This window comes from Vidua chalybeata, chromosome 3 (assembly GCF_026979565.1).
Source record: "Vidua chalybeata isolate OUT-0048 chromosome 3, bVidCha1 merged haplotype, whole genome shotgun sequence".
Classification (NCBI taxonomy): domain Eukaryota; kingdom Metazoa; phylum Chordata; class Aves; order Passeriformes; family Viduidae; genus Vidua; species Vidua chalybeata.
In genome coordinates, this window is record NC_071532.1 from 32,322,025 (window position 1) to 32,348,448 (window position 26,424).

The 26,424-nt window shown below is 43.7% G+C and overlaps 2 protein-coding genes across 2 annotated transcripts in view; one reads left to right on the top strand and one right to left on the bottom strand.

Moving 5' to 3' along the window:
- XDH (xanthine dehydrogenase) overlaps nucleotides 1-19,259 on the top strand; it is a 48,538-nt gene extending 29,279 nt beyond the window's left edge. Inside the window, exons 19-37 of the mRNA XM_053937904.1 lie at nucleotides 822-945; nucleotides 1,335-1,454; nucleotides 3,020-3,116; nucleotides 4,105-4,229; nucleotides 4,918-5,051; nucleotides 6,492-6,579; nucleotides 7,214-7,300; nucleotides 8,566-8,757; nucleotides 9,244-9,389; nucleotides 9,974-10,055; nucleotides 10,630-10,725; nucleotides 11,460-11,588; nucleotides 12,584-12,658; nucleotides 13,497-13,549; nucleotides 14,641-14,755; nucleotides 15,345-15,410; nucleotides 16,961-17,149; nucleotides 17,585-17,752; nucleotides 18,504-19,259. Coding sequence (XP_053793879.1) covers nucleotides 822-945; nucleotides 1,335-1,454; nucleotides 3,020-3,116; nucleotides 4,105-4,229; nucleotides 4,918-5,051; nucleotides 6,492-6,579; nucleotides 7,214-7,300; nucleotides 8,566-8,757; nucleotides 9,244-9,389; nucleotides 9,974-10,055; nucleotides 10,630-10,725; nucleotides 11,460-11,588; nucleotides 12,584-12,658; nucleotides 13,497-13,549; nucleotides 14,641-14,755; nucleotides 15,345-15,410; nucleotides 16,961-17,149; nucleotides 17,585-17,752; nucleotides 18,504-18,554 — 2,137 coding nt within the window. The 3' untranslated portion in view covers nucleotides 18,555-19,259. The remainder of the gene's footprint in view (nucleotides 1-821; nucleotides 946-1,334; nucleotides 1,455-3,019; nucleotides 3,117-4,104; nucleotides 4,230-4,917; nucleotides 5,052-6,491; nucleotides 6,580-7,213; nucleotides 7,301-8,565; nucleotides 8,758-9,243; nucleotides 9,390-9,973; nucleotides 10,056-10,629; nucleotides 10,726-11,459; nucleotides 11,589-12,583; nucleotides 12,659-13,496; nucleotides 13,550-14,640; nucleotides 14,756-15,344; nucleotides 15,411-16,960; nucleotides 17,150-17,584; nucleotides 17,753-18,503) is intronic.
- A 2,655-nt stretch (nucleotides 19,260-21,914) lies between these two features.
- LOC128785390 (carbohydrate sulfotransferase 9-like) lies at nucleotides 21,915-25,786 on the bottom strand. The gene is made up of 2 exons (XM_053937906.1): nucleotides 25,255-25,786; nucleotides 21,915-23,783 (listed from the first exon to the last, which is right to left on the bottom strand). The coding sequence occupies exons 1-2, from the start codon at nucleotides 25,352-25,354 to the stop codon at nucleotides 22,969-22,971; spliced, it is 915 nt and encodes a 304-aa protein (XP_053793881.1). The 5' UTR covers nucleotides 25,355-25,786; the 3' UTR covers nucleotides 21,915-22,968.
- Nucleotides 25,787-26,424: the final 638 nt, after the last annotated feature.

A 26,424-nucleotide genomic window follows, 5' to 3' on the forward strand; every position in this document is an offset into this window, starting at 1 on the left:
AAAGTTTTAGGAATCTAAAGTTGCTGAAAAAATTGCAGCAATTTACAGAAGGCAATAAATCATTCAGTCAGCAAAATCAAAGCCTCAGCTCTTCTATTTACACCTGTTTCTCTGTAAAGCCAATCTACAGAATATTACAAAAGGATCCTGAAAGTCTTTTGTAATATAGTTTTACTAAGTTCTCCATATAAAAATTAAATTATATTGCCCTTTTTTAGTTATTTTGTCACTGCATTTTAAATCTATGTATGATTGAAGCAGAAAAGCATTTTGGTTAGATACTTCTTTTGCTGATTACCGAAGAAAGCCTTTCATGAAGGTTTTTGTCTTTTTGAGCATCACTTCTTTTGCATCCCCTTAAAAGCCCTGAAGCTTCCTTATGATTGATCCTCTCCCTGACTCGCCCATGGCAGATGATACATGTCTGCACTTAAATTTCATATTTATCCATTTCTTGCCTTTATGGCAAGAATCATGGCAGCTAAGAAAACAGTGGAGGCGCAGCATCACTAGCACCAACTCATCATCAAAGAATCTTTAGTACATGTGGCAACTGGATCATGTTCAGATATGTCTTAGGTAAAAGATGTATGACATAGTCCAAAGAAGCAGGATGGTGATCAGTCTCACAGTCAGGATTAGCATTTTCATATAGATCCCAAATTATTTTAGTCTCATATGTTATGCTGTCACAGTCTCACATGATATTCATGTGGCATAGCCAAACTCAAGGAAATACGGCCTGAATTTGTATTGGAATCTCATAATTGCTTACACAAAGAAAAAATGAGAAATAACACTGTCTCTCTTTCTTTCCTTAGTTCTGTAGATGCATCTGAAGCTCAGAGTGTTCCTGGGTTTGTGTGTTTCGTCTCGGCCAAGGATGTTCCTGGCAGTAACATCACTGGCATCGCTAATGATGAGACTGTCTTTGCTAAGGATGTGGTATGTAGCTAAAAACGGCCTTTTTCAATCATGCTGCTTGGGATATAGCACTTTTCATACTGTCCAGTCAAGTCCTCTACCTTATACAGAGATTGTTCTAACTGCACTGGGGTCAATAGAAATCTTGGTGCCAAATTCAGTAAGGCCCAAGTCCCTTTGCCCTGTGCCCTTCTCCTGTTACCTCCACAATTCTTCTCTAAGCTGCAGCCCCCTGGGACAGGCTCACTCTCTCAGCTGCTGTCCAGATTTGCTTGGGATTATTTTCCCTGGGCTGTTTTTTAATGGACTAGTCTGAACAAACTGCATAAAAGGAATAAAGAATTATCATGAGTCTCTCATCACTGCAAACACACACCGAAACTGATGGTGGGTCCCAATCTTGCCTGTAGGTCACCTGTGTGGGTCATATCATTGGTGCAGTCCTTGCAGACACACAGGAACATTCCAGAAGAGCAGCTAAAGCTGTGAAGATTAAGTATGAGGAACTTCAACCTATTGTCACAATTCAGGTAAGATGGCTCAGTTCTGCATCTGCAGTTGGCTTGGGACCCCTTGCTCTCTAGTTCTGTTCTCACACATGTTGTTACTCAACCCCACGTTTTGTTTGTGTTTGTGGGTGCAGCAGGATACTGATGGAAGGAATAATTTCTGTATTTAAATATAAAGAAGGTACATCTTTGGTGCTCTACTGATTTAGAGTACATGAACTTTTCCTGTGCTATTTAAAGCTGAAACAAATAAACCAAGCTTGGGGAGATAATATTGTGCTCAACAGAAAATTGTTTGAATAAACAAGGTTACTGTGAGTTACATTCTTACCCACAGAGGCTTGCTTGTAATATTCTCAGGTGTGACCCTGCTGGCTTCATTGATATCCATTCCCTCTTCATTCTCTCATTTATAACAAGAAATAATAAGGTGTGAAAATGTCTTTTCTAGCTCTGTCACTGCACTGCTTCTCTGAGATTTCTGCAGACCACTTGTCTAGTTTATAAGCTGATGAAATTAATGTTTGGGAGTTCATTTCCTGCTGTGAACTGTATGGACACAGTCCTTAAGTGGTTTTTCTCAAAGCTGAAGAAATTAATATCAACAATGTATGATTATTTCATGCTTTTTTAACTAGAAAATTTGCTAACAAGATCTCCTTATGAGATATTAAAAGCAAATGATAATATCTACACACCATTCATTTCTAGAAGTGAGAAAGGAAAATGTATGAAGCCATTTTAGTGGAGAAATTAGAAACACAGAATTCTAATGAAATGTTTTTAATATTTCATATCATGTATTTTGTAATGTGAATTGTATTCATGCAAGTAGAGTTTGTGCATTGTCTCGTGCAGACATTGGTACTGTCATCTGAGGACACAGATTTTGGGTTGTTTGTGTGATTTGTGGACTAACAAACAACATGTGAGACCTTTGCCTTTTCTGAGGCTTTTAGTTGTTCATTCAACCAGGGAACATGAGAGTTCCAAAAACATGCTGGCTTTTTTTTTTTTTTTTTTTTGGTTTTGTTGCTTGATATTTGGTAGGGGGTTGGTTGTTTTCATTATGGAAAGCTTCAGTTTTGGCAAAAGGAAAACGCCTTTGTTAAAATTCCCTTATATACTTCCCTGCATATTAGCTCAGAAGTTAACTACTTCTGCAGTTCTTATCTGAGAGGTTTCATTTTCTCTTTCTCTCTCCTTTTTTTTTTTTTTTTTTTTTTTTTTTTTTTTTTTTTTTGGTTTGGGTTTTTTTTTTTCCCCCTTTCTCCCACCTTATGGGCTACAGACAAGAGTTAATATAAGTTATAGCTCTGGTGGTTACTGACCTTAAGGTTCTGGGTCCACAATGTCAAATGAGTCACAAGGAGTACCTTAAGATTGTCCAGTTATGGTCGTTGTGAAATTGCTTTGTTGCCAAAAGTTATTTTGTATTGCTTTTAGTTAAGTCTCTTGGCTACTACCTTAGAAAGTGTCTGATAGGTTCTTGTGCTTTTTATCTTGGATATTTCTTCTTCAGTTAGAGAAAGGTTTGATTTCATTCCACTGAGACAAAAATGTCATTGTATGATTCTGTCTCCTAGGAAGCGATTGAGAAACAATCTTTCTTTAAGGATATAAAGAGGATTAATAAGGGAGATGTGAAGAAAGGATTTGAAGAATCTGATCACATTTTGGAAGGTGAGAATAAGCATTAAAAGTACTTTTAAAATAGTATTGTTTCTGACAAAAGAATTCAAGCTGTCAGCCTCCTTTTTTTGCATATGATACTGAGAATAAGGCTTGCAGGACTAAATTAATTCAATATAAAGTTCTAGACTGATATACAAATTTTGTTGTTTCAAAGGGACCTGGATGTTGCCAGCTGAGCCCCCAGAAAACACTCTTTTTTTTCCATGAAAGGACATGTTTTTCTTGAGCAATTATTCTACAAAGTGATTTTTTTTTTTCCCCTTTCCTGAAATTCTTCCCTGTCCAGACCATAGTCTGGCCTAAATCTTATAGACAGCCAATTTCCTTTAATGTGGTGTATGGCTGTATCTTAGGCAAATGGGCCACAATTAACAGATCAGGGCCATGACTGAGACAGGAGATTGCTTCTGACATTTAATTGTGTGTAGCATGATTGGAAATTGTACCCTCAGCACTGCCAGGTAAGATGTCCTGGAAAGAGCCTCATGCAGTGATAGAGAGTTGATTCCCAGTTAGATCATCTTGAGGCATTTTGGGTTTCTATTTTTGTTCTCCTGTTTCAAAGTCTGTAACCTTGTATTTTATCTACTCAGCTAGACTATACTTGAATTATTTTTATTCTTATCTCAGTGGTGTTCTTGAGGCAGTCTTGAAAGGCACCAAATACTGCATTTTCAGAGATGCTGGATCAATGGCATGGTGCACAGACTTATTTTTGAAATGCCAGCCACTTATGTTTTATAATTAAGATTTATAGAAAGTGGAAAGGAAGCCTGTCTGGAATTTTCATTGTGTTTTGTTGTTTTGTTTTGAGTTTTTTTGCTGTTTTTTAAACATTGAACCAGAAGTGTCAATTTTAGAGCAAGTGATATCCAGTGCTGGGCAAAGCATTGGGTTGTCGCTTAACACATGTACAGAAGGCAGTAGATTGAAGACAACATGTGATGGGTGACACCTTATAACACCAATTTTCTAGGAGAGATGTACCTTGGTGGTCAGGAGCATTTCTACCTGGAAACTCACTGTACTTTGGCTGTGCCAAAGGGAGAAGATGGTGAGATGGAACTCTTTGTGTCAACCCAAAACCCAATGAAGACACAGGTACTTCTCATTAACCTGGTGCCTAAAAGGCATTTGCTTCTCAGTTTCAGACTAGATGAATGGTTGTTTTATAGTTGCTCTTATTTTATTCTTCTATTAAAAACCACACAGGCTTAGAGCTGGGTATGGGATCTATAGTCCTTATCCATCACGCTGGAGTCCTGAATCTCCTTCCAGCTGACAGATATTTCTGTTGGTAACACATCTTTGTTAAGAGGGATTACATGCTTGGCCCTTTCTGGAGAGGGTCCCAGCTGCTCAGGAGACACGATGCTTGAATGACACATCAGAAAGAGAGGTGGTGAAACCACTGGCTGTACACCAACTCTCCCATTCCATGAGGTTGGCTATTGGCACCATGCAGTGTCCTTGGCCTGTTTACTGGCTCACCAAGACCATCCAAAAGTCTCTCAGTGCAGTGAAGGTGGTATGGATGTCAAATCCTGTTCTAAACGTGACCTGTGTCTTGGTAATCTCATCTTGTGTCAGTCTTTTCCTGAATCTGGCCCTGTGTGCTGCAGCACTGTGCCTTTTCCCCTCAGAGATCAAATGCTGGGCTTATTGGCTCCAATTGCATCAAATCCAATATTTGTACTGTTGAAATGGTTTCAGGAAGGCAATGTGTTGGCATTTAGTTCTTAACACCAGCTGAGCTCCCTACATGTTCGGTTGTTTTGTTTTTCTTTAGGAGTTTGCTGCTAATGCACTGGGAGTGCCTTCAAATCGGGTTGTGGTTCGAGTGAAAAGAATGGGAGGAGGATTTGGAGGAAAAGAGACTAGGAGTACTATTTTGACATCTGTAGTAGCTGTTGCAGCCTTCAAGTAAGTTTGGGTGTGGAGGAAGAGGTATTTTTTCCTTCAGACTGTCCCAGGCTGCCTCTTTCTGGAGCACCATTTCTGCTGGAACACTTTCAATACTCTGTATGTCTTCTTACTGTACAACTTATAGCAAGCTTGGGATTTCCCAAAGGAGGTGTCTAATGGGTTCTTAGCTGGTAGGAGGGATTGAACCTGCCCAGAGAGACTAAGTTTATGTGGGAATGTCAGCTTTTAATAAGAAAGGGGGAAAAAACCTCCTTATTCTTTACTCCTTTGGTGCTCTGAAAACTCTTGGATCTTAATTTTTTTGCCTTTCCCCCTCACTTCATCCCAAATCATTTTGAAATCCAGCACCAGCCTTTTTTTTTTTTTTTGGTTTTTTTTCCTGTTTAATAGAGGTATGAGAATCTCTTTGTTCAAAACTCTACTATACCAGTCTTGCATCATTATATGTCTCCTCTTCTGCATACTCTCTCTTGGGATTTTTTCCTAGGAATGGTGGCAGGTCTTGGAACCCACACTTTTAAAACTCCTAAAAGCTCAGGGAATTAACCTAGGCTGCAACCATTTGTAAAGAGAAGATCGGAAATGTGTTCCTGGTTTCAGGAGTTTTGCTGTGGGCTCATGTTTAACTGTGCAGGTTTTGGGTGGACATGGCCTCTGAGGTGACATTTCTGCCCTGCCTGTACCCTGCCCTTCGCAGTACTGCCCTTGCTGGCAGAGCTGGAGGGATCTTGCAACACAGCAGCAGTTTGATACAATACCTTTGGACAAGGACAGGCAAAATTAAACTCTGTTTTTAAATTTACTTTATTTTTTTTCTGTTCTGAGCAAACAATCTGGTTTCTTGAATTAATCAGTAATACATTTGCATTCTTTTCTTTATCTCCGCCAGCTAAACCACTGTTTGACATCCTACAGGCTACAAAAATAACATATATGACATTCGCTAGGTACTGGTACAACCTGAAGACAGGCACTTGGAAGGCAAAATTGTTAGAAAATTAAGAACCACTCCTACTCCCTCCCTTGTTTTCCTCCTTGGTAATAAATAAGCAAATAAAAAACAAGGTTAAATTGAAGGGTAGTTAGTACTTAGCATTATTATATAATTCCTATGGCATTGTCTTTTTCAAAGCCAAAAGAGTGCCTTGAGAAATAGTCTGGAAAACAGTGATTGCTCAGTTATTAACATCTATCTGTAAAAGAAATTATGCTTTTTTTAATATAAGAGTCTTTGCAAGAGTTTTCACAAACAGGTCCCAACTTTGGAGATGTTTATTTTTTTTACTCAGTCTTGCCATTTTCTTAAGAGTAAAATATATGAACCAAGCAGTTTACCCTTAACTGTCCATTGGTACCCTGGAAAGACAAAAAGCCTTGTTCTGCAAGAACTGTATTGTGCATTTCAGGCTTTGCCTAAAAGCCTGTGTTCTTTCACAGAACTGGCCGTGCAGTGCGGTGCATGCTGGATCGAGATGAGGACATGCTGATAAGTGGTGGGAGGCACCCCTTCCTGGGGAGGTACAAGGTATGAACACACCTGAGAAGGGTCCATGTGGTCTCAGTGCTGTCCCCTGAGACATCAGAGAGCAGTAAGATATTGTGAAAAAACACTGCTATGGTCGTTTCACTGCTGATCTCCCCTGCTGCAAATGGGCCAGGTCCGATGGGCTGTAGCATTTTTCCTGTTAAAGTGCTACAGAAGTTACTTTGGCTTGGATGGTTCCCTTCTTGTGACCTCAGCATAAATAACTCTGCCTTCCTTGTAAGCAAGACTTTGACCCTGCTGACAATCATATTTCTTTTAGAGGCTCGCCCATTCCTGTAAAGCATCATTTACACAGCAATGTGCTTGGTTAACTTGCATTCTGTTTCAATCCCCCTCCAACTGCTGCTGGTTTTGAAAGCAAAAACCTGTTAAGGAAATTGTGGCTGTGGTAAGCAGCCAGCACTAAATTTAGAAGAGTTCTCTGGAACAAGATTGACACATGCATGAACCCTTTACGGGGGAACTTCCTCAGCTGCTGGCTGTGTCTGCTCCATGCTGCACTGGGGACAGTCAGCCCTCTTTGCCTGTGTGAGATCCATTCAGTTTTTGGAGGCAAGCACAAACCAGAACATTTTGTAGAAAACTGATTACTGAGGAGACACTCTCTTGACAGGTTGGCTTCATGAAGAATGGGAAAGTCAAGAGTCTGGAGGTGTCATACTACAGCAATGGGGGCAACTCTGTAGACCTCTCTCTTGGTGTAAGTAAAATTTTCTGTTGGCTAATTAAGCAGAAGGTGTGTTTCCGTGCAGCCTTCTGCTCTGCCTTCAGAGAGCTGTTGTCTACAGCATTGATTGCACATGCAGCTCTTTGACATGACTGAAAACAGATTTTGAAGGGCTTTTGGAGCTTCTACAAATGCTCTGTGAGCCAACTGACCTGCCTTGGCATGTGCCACATAATTCTTATGGATGCTGTAATAACTTAGATTGAGCAAATGGGTCAGGAATGTTTGCTTTGCATTACAGAGGGCTGTGATGGAAAAGTTGTTGCACAATGCAAGATGGCTGACAGATCCCCAGATCTGGGGAAAGATAGTTCCTTGGGAAAAGAAGCATCCCATTCAATAGGTTGATCAGGGCAGGGTGCCTAAATCAATAAGCTTGTAAAGGACTGGCTAAAGCCAACACTGTGTTCACAAGCAGTAATGACAAAAAATGGGCCCAAGTTCCGAGTTTGTCTCCAAGAAGTTTTGCACTGATGAGCAAAAAACTCTCCTTTTCTGTCATGTGAGTGACCAACTCAATAGCCTAGTGTCTCTCAGGTTTATTCTAGCTCACTTTCTCCAGTCTGCCTGGTTGAGAGCACATACTATGTAATTGTCTTTTTGACTGTGTCTGAATCAGGGGACTGGAAATTGCTCCATGTAGAGATAAGGTTTGGTTGTGTGTAATGTCCTCTCAGTGCTGTTGCTGGAAGAGAAGTCTGGAAACACAAGCCAGAAAGAAGTTCTGGCCCTTTCCCAGTGTGGACAAGAAGTGGATAAAGATCGCAAATCTTGCAGTTCAGTAGTTACTGAAAATGTTTATTTCATATGTTTGCCCTTCCTGCCATAGCCCAGTGCTGAGTCACTTTTCCAGTAACAGATTACTCAATATAGTGAAAAGAAAACTCTGTTTCTTCCTGACAGATAATGGCATTTACAAACAGTTTGACTTAGCATGAGCCTAGGGCCAAAAAAGGACTTTGAAGCTCAACCTGTCCCAGAGCCATAAGAGTCAACAGAGAAATGTGCTTATTGTCCTGTTCAGGAGGACACCACTTGACATTCCATTGTACCTGGGAGGCAGTTCTGGCTGCACTTCAGTGCTCATCCAGCTGTGTTGACTGCACTACTGCAGGGTGCTAGAGAAAGTGCTGATTGTAAATTAGCTTCAGTGCTTCCAGTCTGGTTTTGGCATTGGTGAGAAATCTGACATCCAGTTAATGTAAAGTGTGTCCACCTCCATTCCTTTTCTTCACTAGGTAATGGACAGAGCCCTGTTACACTTGGACAACTCCTATAACATCCCCAATGTCAGCAGCATGGGCATCGTTTGCAAGACCAACTTGCCTTCCAACACAGCCTTCCGTGGCTTTGGAGGGCCCCAGGGAATGATGATTGCTGAGTGCTGGATGAGTGACATTGCTCAGAAGTGTGGCCTGCCACCTGAGGAGGTACAGACCTGCTGACACCTTCCAGGGTAGTGCTGCCTTTGAACAAGCTCTGAGAACTGCATCAGCCACACAAGATTTTTAAGCATAAGAACTTTTGCTTCATTTTTGCTGGGCTCCCAGCAGGATCTCAAACTTGTGTGACAGGATACATTCTAGCATGGATTATCTTCTGTTTAATTAAATTCCTTGGTAGCCTCAATTTTGTAACATCTGCTTTAAGGATAGATATTAAAAAGAAGACAGTCCAAAAGAACCAGGTACTTTAATCTTACTGACAATGTGCTTTAAGTCCCAATCTCTGAGAATTTCCAGCCTTAAAGTCTTAGTTCATGTTTTACCATAACAGATGTTTGTTAATTGTTCTTCTCCTTGGCTCTTTGTAGAAAGAGCAAAGGAGTAAAATCAGGAACCAACACACTTTAGGTCTCATCCCTCCTTGTCTGAAGCATTAAACTTAGCCTGTCCTTTCTGTGTCTCTTTGGGAAGGTGAGGAAGCTCAATCTCTACCACGAAGGAGACACAACTCATTTTAACCAAAAGCTGGAGGGATTTACTCTAGGAAGATGCTGGGATGAATGTTTGTCCAGCTCCAGCTATCACAGCAGGAAGAAACTGATTGAAGAATTCAACAAGTAGGTGCCCTGGAGCTGTCTTGTCACTGGGTGTACCTGTTGCCTACTAACTTCTAAAGTTCTCTTAGCAACTTGAGTGATGTGAAGTCACACCTTATATTTGCAGACTGTCTTCTAAATATTTCTCCTTTTGAAATCCCTTTATGCTCACTGGCAGAGGAAAAGTCTATCAGTGAGCTGGTAGCATAAATAAGGCCAGAATCAGACCTAGCATGATGTGATTTTGTAAATGAACTGTAGCAAAGAAGAGGGAGTCTTTGAAGTCCAGCTAGGAATTTCACATGACTATCAAGGCAATCTGTTTATGCTTCCCTCTGCCTCATAGACTTTTTTAGTTGGTTTTCTATATACAACTGAACAGTTAATAGTATGGACAACTGCTTCTATAATGCTTGCAGAAAGCATCTTCAGTTGCAATTCTTGTTGGAACACACAAAGCCTTTCTTTAATACAAATTAGTGATTAACTCAGTCTATATCAGAGTCAGGTATTTAATTTCCATTTGATGCACAGTCAGAGGGAAGCACAGTATTGATTTATGATAAAAGGCTCATGCGTATGTGAATAATGTTCTTTCCTTGCAGGCAGAACCGCTGGAAAAAGAGAGGCATGAGCATCATTCCTACCAAATTTGGCATCAGTTTCACTGTCCCATTTCTGAACCAGGTCTGTAAATGTCATTTGCCCTTTCACTAGAGAAGCTGGATTTAATGCTGCCTCCCCCAGGCCCTCCTCAATTTGTACCAAGCTGGAGCTTCTTGAAGAAGTAGTAAATTAGTTAAGAAAGAACACACATTTTTCAAGCCAAAATGAGCACCACAACAGTTTCCAGTTTATATTGTCCAAAAGACACTACAATATAGCTGCATTTCCATGGTATTCTGTTAGGTTGATTTACCTGCCTTTCTCAATAGTAGTAACTCCTGTGCTCCTGTGTAGGAGGTGATTTGATGGACTGTCAGTGGTGGTTGAAATTTGAGATGAAGGGTACATCTGTGTTTCACAGGGGCAGGATTGGATTACTTTACCTGCTTTCAGAGCTGAAAATACTGACTGGGGTTTGTTATGTCATTGGAACTTCTAGTGAGTTGGTGAGACTAAACCAAACTCACCTCAACTGTAAACAAGTGACTTCAGTTGCACCAAATAACAACCTTAGTCTAGTTCTAAATGAATTCTCTCTGTAGCCTGCTAAATACTCCACTAGTTAATTTATGATGATTAATGTTCCCTGTTGTAGGCTGGAGCTCTGGTCCATGTGTATACAGATGGCTCTGTGTTACTTACACATGGGGGGACTGAGATGGGTCAAGGACTTCACACCAAAATGATTCAGGTAATAATGAGTCTGGGCTTAACTGAATAAGTCATCTTTTCAGGACAATTACGCTCTCCCTACAGTATTGCCTCAGGCACCTTGACACTTACTCCCTGTGCATGCAGAGAGTAACAAATTGGACTGATTCCTCTTCATTGTTTGAGCAGCAATGCTAGATTTCCAGAGTATTATCGCAATTGAGTATTAGAATTAGATTCTTCAGTTTAAATCTCATTATGTAAATACTGCAGGTTATGCTTACAGTTTAACTATTTTGGCAATTTCAGTTCACCCCATAAAGGTACAATTTCCATCCATTTTATACAAAAATTAATTGTATTGAAAACATATATTTCTGCATATGCTAATGCTTTTGTAGTTAAAAAGGCTCAAGGGAGTAACTAACATTCCTTTGGCAGGAAAACGAAAGAAAAATTTCATAGGGCTTTTGAACTTCTGATTCTTTTAACTGTTGAGAGAAGAATTTAGTCTCATAATAGGGTAGTGAATGTCTGTCATTGTGGCAAAAGTGTATGTGTTCACACACATTCAGTCTGTGAAATTCAAATATAACAATGTTCTGGCTAGTTCTCAGTCACTGGAACAATTCAGTCTGCAGATCTGCAGGGAAAATGAAGTTTATGGTGGGAGAGAGTAGAGGTTGCAGTGTGGGTCCTGGCAGTGCGAGCAATGACAGGCAATGCTCATGGATAAGAAGCGCTGCTTACCAAATGTTTACCTTTGCTTCACAGGTTGCTAGCAGGGCCCTGGGAGTCCCCACCTCCAAAATTTACATCAGTGAGACCAGCACAAACACTGTCCCAAACACGTCCCCGACAGCCGCTTCAGTCAGCGCAGACATCAATGGAATGGCCGTCTATGTATGGGAGCTGAATTATTTAAAGGAGTGGGTTACAAGGGAGGGCTCCAGGACATGAAAAGTTGGCCTGTACTTATCTGTTGTTGCTTAAGGAAAATAACCATCAAAAGGCAGTTCCAGTGTAAGGATGTCTCATAAAGTTACCTGGCATAGCTAGCAGTGGCATTAGATTGTGAATTCCTATATTTTTTCAAGTTATTCAAAACTCTCCTTCACTCCTTTGGCAGCTCTAAAATTAGAGTATTTGGGATTGCTCAAAATGAGCAGAACAAAGCATCCATTTAAATAGCCAGCTTCAAAGTAATTAATACAGCCTTATCTATAACAAATGTATTTTGCTGCATGTATTAATAGCAATTGGTTTGAGAGCTGTGCTCCACAAGCTCTAACTGTTGATCAGCTCAGAGCAAATGTTCTGCTGTAGCACTGGCATGGCCATGGTGGAGTTACCAATGCATATATTTGCTGGGTATGTGATTTTTCCATTTTAAAAGAAGAATATGGTACTGGTCATTCTCAGTTTAAAAGACAAGGGGAAGTGAAACCTGCAAAGTAAAATAATCAGGCTGTTTTTATTCTCTGCACAGCTTATTTGAGTAGGTTGAATTTTGGGAAGAATTTTTTTGTTCTTTCAGTGTTAAAGGATCATCTCGTAAGCTATGTTGAGCGGTCCTGTACAGATGGGGTACAGATGAAGTTAATGTATAAATGAGCAGACTTCTTATATTTTGTGTCATGGTCCAGAAAGTTCTGTGCTGAATTTGGGATTCCTTTCTGCAATCAGTACAGCCACTCTCCTTTAAAATCCTTTTCAGGCAACATTTCTTCCTATGTAGGAAGACATCCATTAGTGAGCTTTGTTCCTTTTTATGGGTTGCCAAAATCCTAAAGGCAATATTGATTTAAATAGAAGGTTCTTTGAAACTCTTAGAGGGCTCTTAATACCATAAGCTGGCTATTCAAATCTTAAAATATTTCTTCTCACTCTCTTTCTAGAACGCATGTCAGACTATCCTAAAAAGACTTGAGCCAATCAAACAGTCTAATCCCAAAGGATCCTGGGAAGATTGGGTAAGGTGTTTGTATCTGTCATGAGACAAGTGGACATTGACAGAGATTGCTTTAATTGGCAAACCACGTGTGCAGGTGTGTCCTCCAGGCCTTCTGCACCTTGCTAGCATAGATTTGAGCAAAGACAGTGTGAAACACAAACCTGGCACAGATTTCCAAGTAGTTAAAACTTACAAGAGGTCATCCTCAAGACATAATTTATTATTTTAACTGAGATTTCTCCACATTTTGGGGCCTGTCTACAACAAACTTCATCAGACAAAAGTCTTGAGTGGTTACGTGTATATTTGTAGTCAGGCTACAGCCTTGGACAGAAAAAAACCTGATTTTTAATGAAGGGATTCTGTAGCATAGACAGCTCTTGTTGAGCTGCCGTTCAGCCCCTATCATGCTCCTTGTCTGCAATATCTCTGTCCCCTCAATGAGAAGAGATGGAGGGAGCTGTAAGGCTCTGTTCAGAGCCAAGCTCTGCTCTTCATCTGAGGAGTTTTGACTTTGGGATTTGGAAGTCAGGATAGAATTTCCCTCACTAAAGTCAAGATGACCTGTCAATTTAACCTTTGTCCCTGAGGCTAAAAGTCTAACTTGTAGCTGAGAGACAAATACAAGCAGCTCTCATCCTCTGCCAGTGTTTCAAGTTCTGCCCTTGGTAGCTGCTGATGGGGCGGTTTGGGGAAGCAGCTGCAATCATGTTTGGCAGTGCTGGAGTTGGGTAGTGTGACAGCTATCTGTCACTGGACATTTTCTACTTGAGGCCTCCTGGAAATGCTTTGTGCAGTTATTTTGAAGGGCCTGGTTGTATGTTTTATTGTTTTCAAACTCTTGTTCATGTTGCCAGATCAAAACCGCCTATGAGAGCTGTGTCAGCCTGTCAGCCACAGGGTTTTATAGGTGAGTGAAAATTCACACTGCAGAGGCACTGACTCGAGTGCATGGATTGCATCCAGGGAAATTCTGGGAAGATTTACAGCCTTCAGCCCCCTGTAACTGCTCTAAATTAAAGCTGCATTCCCTTTCCTACCTGCAAGTGGTAAGCTGAGGTTAACAGTCTTCTGGCTGGGGAGAATTGATTCCTGATGGAGCACAGCTCTGAAGGCAAGTAAATCTGGAGTAGATCTGACTTCATTCCAGCTGACCTTGGCCTGAAGAGGCATAAATGAAATCAGAGCTTTACCTGGGGCTCTGCTCTCTGTCAGCCTTGTGGCCTAGTTTTGCACTAGAACCACCATGGAGGATAAGAGGGGACAAGGATTGTCCTTGAGGAAAATCCTGTCTCCTGTGGCATAAGCAGATACCTGCATTTCCAGTGTTGTTCTCCCACTTCAGACTCTTGCTGGACCCTGTGTAGTTGTGAAATGAGGCACTTCTTAGTCAGCTTTACTGGTAGAGGAAAGCAGAGATCCATCATCTTTAAGGCAGAGGGGTTGACATTAATAAATAGCTATAGTGTTTAGAAAAGCCCATTTAGGGCTAAAATACACTATGTGTTAGGTTTTTTTGCATCCCTGAAACATATTTTTTCTAACCAAGCGGCTTGTCAGCATTTTAATAAACCAGTTTTCAGATAAGGTATAAATAGTCAGACACAAAATTGGCCATGAACTGTGCTTAAAATCAGTTCTAAGCTTAATAGAGTTTCTGCTTCAGCTTGACTATGTTCTGAAGTTTAATGGCCTTAAAGAAACGTTCAGCTGCACTCTAAAGCCAAAGGATTTTCCACTGGATTGGTAGATAATAGTCACCACAAGCCCTGAGATTTATGAGCAAATGATGGCTAAAACATTTTGATAGTTTCAATCAGATTTTGGAATACAGAGTAGATTTAGCAGATTTCTCTTTATAGTTGTTTACACTTCTAATTTCTGCATGGGCTTGACAGAAGGAATGAAACAAAAGTGAATAAGGATTTTGATAAGTAGCAATGTAGTTGTATTTTTTTTTTTCATGGAGTTAAATGTGGTTTTGTTTCTCTTTGTATTAAGAATTCCTGAAGTTGGCTACAACTTTGAAAAGAATGAAGGGAAACCATTCTCCTACTTCAGTTATGGAGTTGCCTGCTCTGAGGTTGAGATAGATTGCCTGACAGGTGACCACAAGGTGAGGGGTCAGCAGTGAAACAGAACAAATACTGGGTGTCAGCCCATTCCTGGCTCTGTCATTGGTCTGATGTGACCTTCAGCAAATTTCTTAACTCCTCTGTTCCACAGTGCAGCGATCCATGAAGTGTAATAAGACAATAATTATCTACCCTGTGGGGATTTGGAGCTTAATGAATGATTGCAGAAGTTATTGGATTTGCTTGAGTAAGAGATAGCAGCACTGTGTTGGCACAAAAGTACAGAAACATCCTGGAATTGAGTTAATCATTAAAAGTAACACTGAAGGCTTCTGGAAAGAAAAAAAAAAAAATTAAAACAGGATCTGACCTAGTTGGTTATGCTGAGCTACAGACCACTGATACCAGCATCTTGGAATTAATATTAACTGGGTCCATTGGACCTCTGAGGAAAACTGCAGTGAGTTCCTTTGAATTACTTTTGGGGTGAACTCAGATTAAAAGTCAGTATGAGAAGTTCAGCTGAGATAAGATTATGTGGGATAGTGTTTGGATATTCTTCCTCACTCTTCCAACCATGGACCAGTTCCAGAGATCTGTGCTGATTTACCCTTTATTCCTGTTTTTTAGAACATTCGCACAGACATTGTTATGGATGTGGGTACCAGTCTGAACCCAGCCATAGATATAGGACAGGTAAGTGAAAAGCATTGCTACTTCCATCACGTTAAAGCAATCACACTGCTCTCAAGCTTTTCTATTTATTATCACTTTCCAGGTTGTGCCTTTGCAAACACACCCTTTTTAATTTGGTACAGAATTACATAGGGAAATATTTTGTTAGGGTTTAGGGATTTTTGGCTTGGATAAGACTGCAGGATATTGTTCAGTTACCACCCCATTGATGTTTGCCAGGCTAAATCCCACACCTGATATTTATAGTCCTATCTGTCAATATTAAGTTTGTTTAATTTAGTGAAAATTCTCCTGATTAAAGAGTTAGGGTAGTGGATTCTGTATTCCAGCTGCTGCTGTGTAGAAAGTTGGACCAGTCACTTATCTTGCAAAGTCTTTGGGCAGGCACAAGATTACTTCAAAATTTTGTGCAGTAATAATCACAATATTTCTTAGCAGATAAGGGTAATAAACCAGGGTTGTTTGACGGACCAAGAGATGAATTGTTAGACGTATGCTTATCTAGCCATCTTAGCTAGCTGGCTAACTCTAGATGTTGATATGGTGTAACTCCAACAAAACTGCTGCAGGATTTGGGATGACAGGAGAGCATGAGTTGCAAAGCTGTGCTGTAGCTAAAATGAAATTTCCTTGAAAGTGATGGTTTTTTCTGAAAGAGAATTTTTTTTTGTTTTGGAAGTGTTCAATGGGAGAAAGGGGTTTTCTGTCTTTGTGGCATGTCACTTTAGGTTTGGGAGTTGAGAGATGAGCTAAATGGAGCCTGTCAAAGAGGCCTTCAATTCCTGTGTCCTTCCATGAATTGCTGCAGGGGATGTGGGGGCAAAGTAGAGAAAGGATGTGGCATGAGTGCAGGAATACAAGTACACAGAGATGGGTCAATGAATGCTTGTGACTGCTCTGGCTGTCAGATACCTCAGTGGGCACAGAGAACAGAGCTGCTTTGTGCAGGGTTGTTCAAGCACATCCTCTTGTCATAATCTTTTTTCTCCTAAAATTTACAGTAGAAAAAACATGCAAAGTTTTTTAGTACTTAAATGGATATGGGAGTGTTTTTGCAGGTGTCTGTCCTGCTGACCTGATAATATGCAGCACTTAGGAAAGCATTTATACTGAAATAGAAGGCATAAAATAGTTTGTCTTTAGATGTTTCATCTTCAGTCCTTTTAGTCTACTTGTCCTTTGATATATCAGCAAGTTCAACTCATTCGATGTTCACCTGCCTGGGAAGAAATCAATATTTTATCATTGATTCCCCCCCCCCCTCCCCGTTGCTTCATCAGAAGATTCCTGTCCTGTGTTTACAGAAAATCTGTTTGCGTGTATTTGTAAATTGCTTCAGCTGCCAGGGAAATGCAGCCACATTTATGTGGGAACACAGGAATTGTGCAAAGATTGTTCCCAGCAGAAGGGACAAGGGTTTAGAGATAAAAAGTGGGATCTGAGTCAGGTGGAGAGGATTGAAAACCCTGGTGGATGTCATCACTGTTTGTCCTTGTGCAGGGAAAAACAACAACAGCAGAGAGACTAACCTTGTTTGGATGTGTTTGTAGATAGAAGGAGCCTTCGTCCAGGGCATTGGGCTCTTCACCATGGAGGAGCTGCGTTACTCTCCTGAAGGGAACCTGTACACTCGAGGGCCTGGCATGTACAAAATCCCAGCATTTGGAGACATCCCAACAGAATTCAATGTGTCCCTTCTCCGTGACTGCCCCAACAGCAAGGCAGTTTACTCATCCAAGGTACGCCTGTGAGGCCTGTGGGCCTCTTACTGCCTCATAACACTGTGAAGCTGAGTGGGATAAAGTCATGATCCTGTGTGTCTTAACAGTTCACCTCATCATGCTGTGGTTGCTCTGAGGTCAGGATGTTTTTCTGTTTCTTATCAGAAATGTGTGTACTGTCCTTTGTAGTTAGGAAGAACTGAAGTAACCTGCACATTGCTGCCCTGGTTGTCCATTAGACAGCACTGAAGTGGCTTTGTTGTGTGAGAAAGCTTGTTTTCTTCCCATTTCTTCTTTAAATGGACTGAAGGTTGATTTAGCTCAGTCTTTCCTCTGATCACACCAGGAACACTGGAGGCTGTTTTAGCATCATGTTTCCTCACTAAGCACATCTGGTTGACTGAGGTTCCCATCTGGAAGGCAAAGCCTCACTCTTGCTTGTACTCTGTCTAGGCTGTGGGAGAGCCACCTCTGTTCCTGTCTGCCTCAGTGTTTTATGCCATTAAAGATGCCATCTACTCAGCGAGGAAGGACTCTGGCCTGACAGAGGGGTTCAGGCTGGACAGCCCTGCCACCCCAGAGAGGATCCGCAATGCTTGTGTGGACATCTTCACCAAAATGGTAACAGCCCCTGGTCTCACAGTCTGCTCCCTGGCCAGCCTGCCCACGGGGAGTGGGCCTGGAAGTCACGGGGGCCCGGGGCTGGGATTAGGGCAGGATGGGGAGGCTGTGTCCCTGCTCTGGTAGATGGGTCTTGTTTTGTGGGTGTTATCCTTCATTTGACTTGCCATCAGCTGAGACCCAAATCCACAGCCCAGCACTGCTAGGGCTCCCACTGTAGGGAGGGCTGCTGTACAGCATCTCTGAAATTCAGTCCATTCCATTCTCCAAGTGTTGGGTGTGGAACAAAGGCACTGACTGCTTGTCCTGATGCTCCTGACTATCATATCTCAGAATCATCCCATATGGTGAGGGCCATGGTGTGACTTAGTGGACTTAGTGGTGTCCCTCAGCAGGGGAGAGGGAGAAAAGTGTTCCTTCAAATACTCCCTTCTTCTGAATGTTACAGCCACAGGAGTCTCCTTAGAGCTGTGGACTTGATCTGAAGGAGTGCAGGAGTTCTCCCTCTCACTGGCTTCTCTTGGGCTGCTCTGTCATAGTGTTGTCACAGGGCTCTGTAGTAGTCAACCATCAGGCCTCTTAACAGAAGTGCCATGAGACAGAAATCTCTGTGTTTGGCAAAACTGGGATAGGAGCACCTATCTTCACATGTACAAAGTCCCCCCACCTGAAAGGCAGCATGGTGGGACATGCTGAATGCTGGACAGGACCCTCATTTGTGGCTAATTCAAATTTTTTTTTCTCTTTATAGTGCCCTTCTGCTGAGCCAGGGACCTTTAAGCCATGGTGTGTGCGTGTGTAGGAGGAAAGCTTGAGGAGCAAACTCTGCTGAAACGGAGCTTACACCAAAGGAACCACAAGGCAGTAGGACTATAATGGACCAAAAAAACCAACCTGTGTTCATATGGCTCACCCACTGATTCACGGAGCTTTCACATTTAATTGTCCAATCATTGTTTTCTCTATAAGAGGGAATTGCTGTCAGATTATAGCTGTGATGTAAATTCAAATGAAGAGTAAGTTGAAGGTGATGCTATCCAGGTGTAATTGAAAAATCTTACAGATTTCATAAAAATTGCTGCAAGGATGCTTCTTACCAGCCAGTGTGAAATAGCAGGGTGGTTGTTTCTTCTTTTTCCTGCTATGGGGAAAAGATGTATCACCTTGTGATGCTGTGCCAAGAAGGACTCAAATATGTTCATCCCAGACATAGAGTCCTCTAGCTGAGATGGTGGAAGGTGTAAGAGGTGCTGAGGGCTGGACCCTGCTGTGTCCCCTTTGCACACAAAGCCAGCTATATTCTAGAGGGAAATGAGCAGGACTTTTGGTGTTGGCTAATGAAGATGGTCTTACCTGTGTAACAAAAGTGTTTCAGAGGAAAATGTGACCAATAACTGATTTACCCGAAAGATCAATGACTGTTGCTTTGTCTGCACCTGGGCTTTAATGAGATTTTTAGTTCAAGTGCTACCTTGTCTTCTCTGATTAAAGATAAAAACTAAATATACCAAGAGTACTTACAGCAAGATGCTGCTTTGTTTGACACAGACTTTTCCCATCCCACACCTACACATCTCTCCCATCCTTTAAATAGGAAAGGACATCAGAGACCTTGGAGTAACAGAAATTTGCTCATTGATGTTCTCAAGGTAATTTATACCAGCCTAAGCAAGGGGCACGAGGAGGTTGGGCACAGCTGGGGATTAGCTAGCTCTGGGTGCCCTCTAGGGTCAATCCCTTGCTGTCATGGCCTTGCCTTTTCAAGACAATTCTTAGTTTTGCTGATTGTAAGAGAATGGATACATTTTGCTACAGGGAGTGCTTGTCTGAAAAATGTGCTGGCTATGTGATGACCTGGTGTCATCTGAATTGAATATATTTTTCATGTTGGATTTAGTGCTGGGCATCCCTCCTGACAGGTTTTGTCACTGTCAGATTCAGCACTGGAGCACCATGTTATATGTGTAGATGGTGTCAGCCACATACTGTGCCTGCTTATCATTTGCAAACTTTTATCTGTTTTTCTGGCCTACTGCTTTTTAAGTATGTCCTTTTTCTCTTTTTGCACTCCCAGGGCCATCAAAAAAGTATGGTGCAAGAGGATGTTACTCCTTATATAAAATTTTGCTCACATACAAACTTCTTAAAATTGGCCTTCATCTTAGAACTGGACAATGTATGCCCAGTGTGAAGTATTTTTTTAAGCACTCCAGGGTATATTGCTTGGAAAGGTGTAGATTTATTTCTCAACTCGAAATATTATGGATCTACCATCTAGAAGAAGGGAATTTGTATATGTGAGTTGCTGGAAGTATTTTGTGCCTGTTGGGATTGCTATGTAATTGTTTTATTAATTGAAATATGATGATTGGTGCTTCTTAAGTTCTGAGGTACTGGGCAAGAACACAATTTTTTTTTCCTGAAAGTTGGTAATATGTAAAAAACTTCTTAGAGAAGAAAATGTGATAATTCATGTGCAGGAACATGAATTATGCAGCTATTGGAGCCTGTGTGTCCACATTCTTGGGTGTCCAGGGAGGGATGCAAAATACTAAGTCTGTAAGGTAGATTGGTATCAGCTGTTTCTGTGAATTCCACCTTGTGGGATTGCTGGACATGCTCATTGAGACCAGGATGAGAAGAGATGCAAAGGTAATGTGTGTTAAAGCCGAGCATGGAGATGCAGGCAGAGTGGGGATACCCAGGAGCTCCCAGTGTCATCCCAGGGGAAAGTTGCCAGTGTTCATGACAGTCCTGCTGCTTGTGATGGTCCTGGGAGATGTTGGGATGTCACCAGCAGGATGAATAAGAGCTCTTTCTCTCCCTGGTTTTGGAGTTTTCATCATTTCAGGATGGGTTTGTGAGTGTCTCGCAGTCACAGTGACTGCCTGGTCAGGTGAAATTTTTTAAAATTAGACATACTAAGTCTGTTTTGCTATTTGCTTTGTGAGTTAATTGGAAGTGCATTTGCCAAGTTCTGTGTACACGCAGTGGTCAGAGCAGGCTGTTCAGAGCAAACCTGTGGAGCCAGTTTTGCTGCAGCATCAGTGAGCCACTCTTTCCCAAGCAGCAGCCCTGGCCCTCATGCCCAGCCCAGTTTGAGGCCTCCTGATACCCTTACCCAGCTGATGGAGAGAGGAAACACTTCCCTTTTGGGGTGCACTGGAATTGAATGTAAATTAAACACCTGGGACGGCAATGGTATAAAATCAGAGTTGCAAAGTAATGACAGCAACTGACTGTTAGGGTGTAGGGAAAAGGGAAGCTTGGAGGCTAATAGCAATTTAAAGAAAGATCACTGTGCTACCTGTCTGTGCTGTGGGACTCTAAGAACATGAGGCCGAGGTTTTCATGTCACCTCTCAATGTCTGAACATTTCATACATTGAATTCCTGTGGAACTAAGTGCCTGGCACCTTAGGAAAGGACTAGGACCCACTGGGGAGAGCTAGCAGGAAGAGGAGATCTCTGACCTGAGGCATGCTCTGCACTACAAAGGTGTGGGGGATCAGCTCTCCTGCCCTGAGTGCACAGCACTGTCCCCTGCCAGGTGCTGTGTCCCATTTCCTCACACTACATCTCGCTCTGTGGGGTCTCAGCTCGCTGTCACTGGAGGGAAAGCTACTCATGAAGAGAAAAATGTTCCTTTTCTAGTACTTTCCAGTGAAATAGAGCATGGATGCAGGACTCTAATTTAATGACATATAATTGGAAATTTGCTGCTTTTCTTTTTCCAGAAGTCTATCCTCAGAAGAGGAACTATGCCATCTTGCTAGACTGTAAAGTATTGAGCACAATAACGGCTCTTCAATAGCAATTACTGCAGCTGGAGAGTGTGTGGGAGTGTGAAAGGAGCCTTGCTGATCTCCTGTTTTAATACTATTAATTGCATGGCCTTCTGTGAGAGAGGGAGGCCAAGATTTTGGTAATTGTTTTAGGTCAGGTCTAATCAACAGTTTTCACTAACATTCTTTAATGAGTGCTGTCAAAATGGTACCATGAATGTATGTGGAATTCTCTGTGAATGTCATAACATTGGAAAATAAAGCTGCTAAATACTCTGGAAACAAGTTTGCTATGGTCAGAGTCTGGCAGGATTTGAAACCTAGACAACTCATCCTTGGTGTTTGCTTGACAAAGGTGGACCCTCCCTATGGGCTGTGAGTCAGATCAGCTCAGTGACCAAGGCAGGGAGAGGGCGGGTGATTGCACTGGGCTGCCCAGCTGGATGAAGCTGTGAGCCAGCTGGAGAGATTGGGCCTCTGTCTGGCTATGCTGGCAGCCAAGTCCAAAAGAAAGCAGTCAGTCCTCATGCTTCTCTGCCAGCAGGAGCCTGTAGTAGCCACATCCTGTTTTCCATAGCAGCACAGTGATGTGTTCTGATGCTTCTAGCCACCTCCACAGGGCCCACCAATTGCTGCCACAAGGTGGGAGGCAGTCTTTCTGGTGCTGTGGCTGGTACCTGATCCACACTGACACTTCCTTGTCTCAGGGATAAGGCACTGAGCTGAATGCTGGCCTTGGCCCACTGGAGTCAGCCCTGGAAGGAGGGGAGCCAAACCCAAGATGTGTGAATGGAGCAAGCATTGGGGTCCCATCCCCAGGGGACCCACACATAGGGGATGAGGCTGTAAAACAGGAACCGTTCACACAGAACAGAAAAGACCAAATGATGGGCTGGGCTTTACCCTCCCTGAGCATGAAAAGAGTGGGAACATTGCCAGTGATTCCCCAGCAGGGTCTGCCACCCTGTGTCATATCTCAGCCTCCAGCTGACATGCTCCCCTGGGAGCATTTCTTGTATCTGAGTGGGAAGATTTGTCAGGAAGAGGCCATTGCCAAACCCCTTGGCCCAACATGGAGCCCAGAAAAGGAAATGTCAGCATGGGCACAGCATGTGTGATGCTACAGTGGTTTGCAGCAGGTCCAACCCACCCTACCCCAAACTGCTGGGTTTATCCCATCGCAGTTCAGTTCATGCAGTTTTCCAAGTCCAGTGCCACAAGTTTCACTAGTGCCTGCTCTTGTCATGTTTAAACATGATTCAACCACATTGATCCCCCATCCCTGGCAGTGGTGTGTCTCAACTCTCTGATGGGTCTTTTGGACTGTGACATGGAAAACCTCACTGCGAGCAGCTGGGAAGCAAAGGCCTGTCAGTATCTTGAAGCACTTGCCTATGGATTAATGCTCCCTGAAACAGTTCCTCAGTGTGGGCTATTTCTGCCAGGTCTCCACGGTGCTGGGATGGTCTGACAGGAAACTGCTAGAAAATGGGAAAGCAGCAAGGTCCCAGCGGTAGAAATGAGACAGCCGCTTCTTCTGTTGGGCAGACAGCTCGCTGAACATCTGCTCTGACAACCACCTGTAGGTCCACTGCACCTGGCTGTCGGTGAGCTCGGGGAGGAGGCTGCCCGCAGGCAGCCCAGCCCGGTGCAGCAGGTGGCCCAGCTCCTGCCTGAGGAAGCCAAACATTACCACATAGTCATACTGGATGAGGCAGGGCCGGCACAGGCTGACCAGTGGCTTCCAAGCCATGCTGCCGTTGTGCGTTCCACTGTCTAGGACTTCCTGGACGAAGCTGCTGAAGGATGGGCTGATGCCCATGCCTTGCAGGAACATGGCGATCAGCCTGTGGAAAGGGTCCCTGACAAACAGCACTTTGGTGTAAGACCCCAGCATGGCCTTTATCTCTGTCTGGTTGAACTTGCTCAGCCGTGTCTCCTTAGTGTGCAGCTGGTGGTAGGGGAGCAGCACTGGCAGAGTCACATTTTCCTCCTCTAGCTTCTCCAAAAGCTGATGCCATTCCTCCACCCCTGCTGATGGCACTTGGCAGTAGAGGAGATCCAGCTTGGTGTTCACCCTCAGACTTGGAAGCAGGGAGGCTCTCTTGTCTCGGTTGCTTGGCAGTGTGCTGACTTTGCCTGCTTGGCTGCAGAAATCTCTCAGTCTCCTTTTCCTGAGCTGCTGGACGTGAAGGAAGGTGTCCAGTGTCAAAGTGAAGCCCTCCTCTGCCTTGGGGGCCAGGTCACCTGGGGAACAGCATTTGGAAATGCGGGTGAGGAAAGTACACAGTGCCCCGAGTCAGACCCCGAGCACACAGTGCTGTTGCAGGGTCTTCTGCAGTTACTCCAGTGAAACGATTCAGCGTGGACAAAATGGGTGGGAGAGAGGAGGCCAGCCCTGTCTGGCAAAGAGCATGGCTTTGCTGGGAAATGGGTTTCTGACCCCATGAACATGTGAGATTATGGACACCCAGACCCCCCTTTCCCCAAATCACCATGCCTGAGGACTGCTCTAAACCACACATTTATTCCACAGGCCTAGTTCTCTGGTAAATCACAATTTTTGCTTTTAACTCCTTGCTTGCAGCTGAACATCACAGAGGTGAGTTTACCAAAGAATCAAAAATATTTTGAGAGACCGGGCAGTACTAAGTTGGTTTGTAGCTACAAATACATGATGTCCTGCAAACCCTTTTGCATCTGTTAATAGGTTAACATCAGCTACCAAGTATATGTGAATAAGGGATTATTCTTAATGGCTCAGGGTGATTTAGGGACCCAAATGACATCATTTCTTGCATCACTCCCATACGTAAATTTTTTCTGTTGTAGATAAAAAGGCAAAAGCAAATAAAAGGCAAAAGCAAATAAAAGGCAAAAAGCAAAGAGAAGTGAGATGACAACAAAACAAATATAAAAGGCAAAAGCGAATACAAAGACTCTATGAGAGTGAGTTTAATTTCTCAAATTTCAGCTTTGCTCTTTTTTTTGTCTTCTTATTTTTGATGTGAAAAGGCCAGAGAGGGTTTGAATGGGGAAGATTAATGCCTGCCTTGTTGGTTTATTTTCTTTAGCAGCAGCACATCTGCCTCATCTGCTCAGCGCAGGCATCTGGCAGCCCTGGGAGACAGTTTGATGGTATGTTCTGTGTCCTCGGGAAGTTAAATATTTGGGGAGGCTCTTGTACAGAGCAGCACAGTTAAAAGCAGAGAAGCACAGTTAAAATTAGGCAAAGGCCATCAGGAACACAGGAAGAAACACAGTGGTGCCTGAAGCTATCCCGAGCTGCTCTTAGACTCACTCAGCCCCAGAATGACAATGTCTAGAAAATCTAGTGATGACTCTGCCCTGGAATGATGGGAACTGGAGGGGAACGATGCATTCTTTAGGCAAAAAATGCAATAATCACTAATGCCCCTGCTCCCTCCTGGCCTTCACAACAAAACAACATAAATTTTTCTAACAAAAGTTTGGGGAGTTCCCTCCAGCAGCCTGACACCTGTTTTCCCCACCACACCTGAAATCAATGACCCCACTAAGAACATAAAGCTTCAGGCCCCCACAGCAAGGGCTTTCTCCACAAACACCGTGCCAAGGGCGTTTTCTGTCCTGTAGGCATTTGCCCACCCAGACCCTCTGGAAGAAGCCCCAGGGCACTTCCCCCACGGCCCAGAATGGCTGCCGGACATGCAGAACCGCCGTGGGCCCCAGGCCTTACCTGCGTGCCTGCGGGCCGGGGTCTGGAGCAGCAGCCTCCAGCTGAGGAAGGTGGCGACGGCCAGGGCGGCCGAGAGGCCGAGTCGGGGAAGGAAGCGCATTTCTGGGGTGTGCTGGGTGCCGAGCGCTGCTGAGCAGCTCGGGACCCGAGGGAAGGGTGTTGGGGAACCTCCTGTTTATTTAAACACACCCAGCCGGAGCTGGGTTAAAAGGACTCTTTGGGCAGCAGCTCGGCTCGGGCAGGGAAACGGCCTGAGGTACAGCAGGTGCCGCCTGCCTGCGTTCACGGCGTGAGATTTTGAGGCAGAATCTGCCTTTTTGTTCGGTGTCTGTGCCATGCCAGGTGACAGTGCTGTGAGGAACAGGCCCTGCATCCCCACTTCTGTGCAGGCAAAGATGTCCCTGGTCCCCTGACACTCCCTAATCTCCGCAGCTTTTGGCACCGAGGGAGGGAGGCACTACTCGGGAACGGTGCTGTGGGGACCAGCCGGGACTGGGACTGGGGTGAGGAAGCAAGCGCTGGGCCACGGGCCCTGCCTCTGTGGTGCTGGGGGGGGGTCTTTTAAGCTAGCAGCTGTGGCAGGGGAGGTGACAGGGCACAGCCAGTGCCACAGCCAGTGGCTGGTCGATGATGAGCCACGGACTGGAAGTTCTGAACTGCTCTTTGTGTCCTTCTGCTGTTTACACTGGGCAGTACAGAGGCCTCACTATACAAAAAAAGGGGGTGTGAGCTGCCATGCAGGCAGACAGACGCGCTGCTCCTTCCTTTCGCCAAGCAGCCGCCCCGTGGGATGGGAACCCACCTGCCAGGAGTGCTTGAAGGCTGTGCCACGGGCGGATTTGCTCTCTTCCGGACAGCGTGGCTTTCCCAGCAGAGGGTGCTCTGTGCCCGAGGAAGCCCTGCCCTGCCTTGCCCGCCGCTGGGGGAGGCGAGGGAGGCGAGCTCTGCCCGCCCTGCCCCGCTGCGGCTTAGCGGATCAACTTCACAGCTGCGCTCGCCACGTTTGTGCCTTTTAAAGCCTTTCTACAGCGAGGAGATGTTTCCTCTAGGTCTTGTGGCCAGACACTGCTGCAGGTGTCCCTGCAACCTGTCCCCCAAATCTGGGAGAATCCCGGTACAGCCAGAGCTGGAAATATTCGGGGGCGGGTGTGAATGGCCATAATTTGCTTA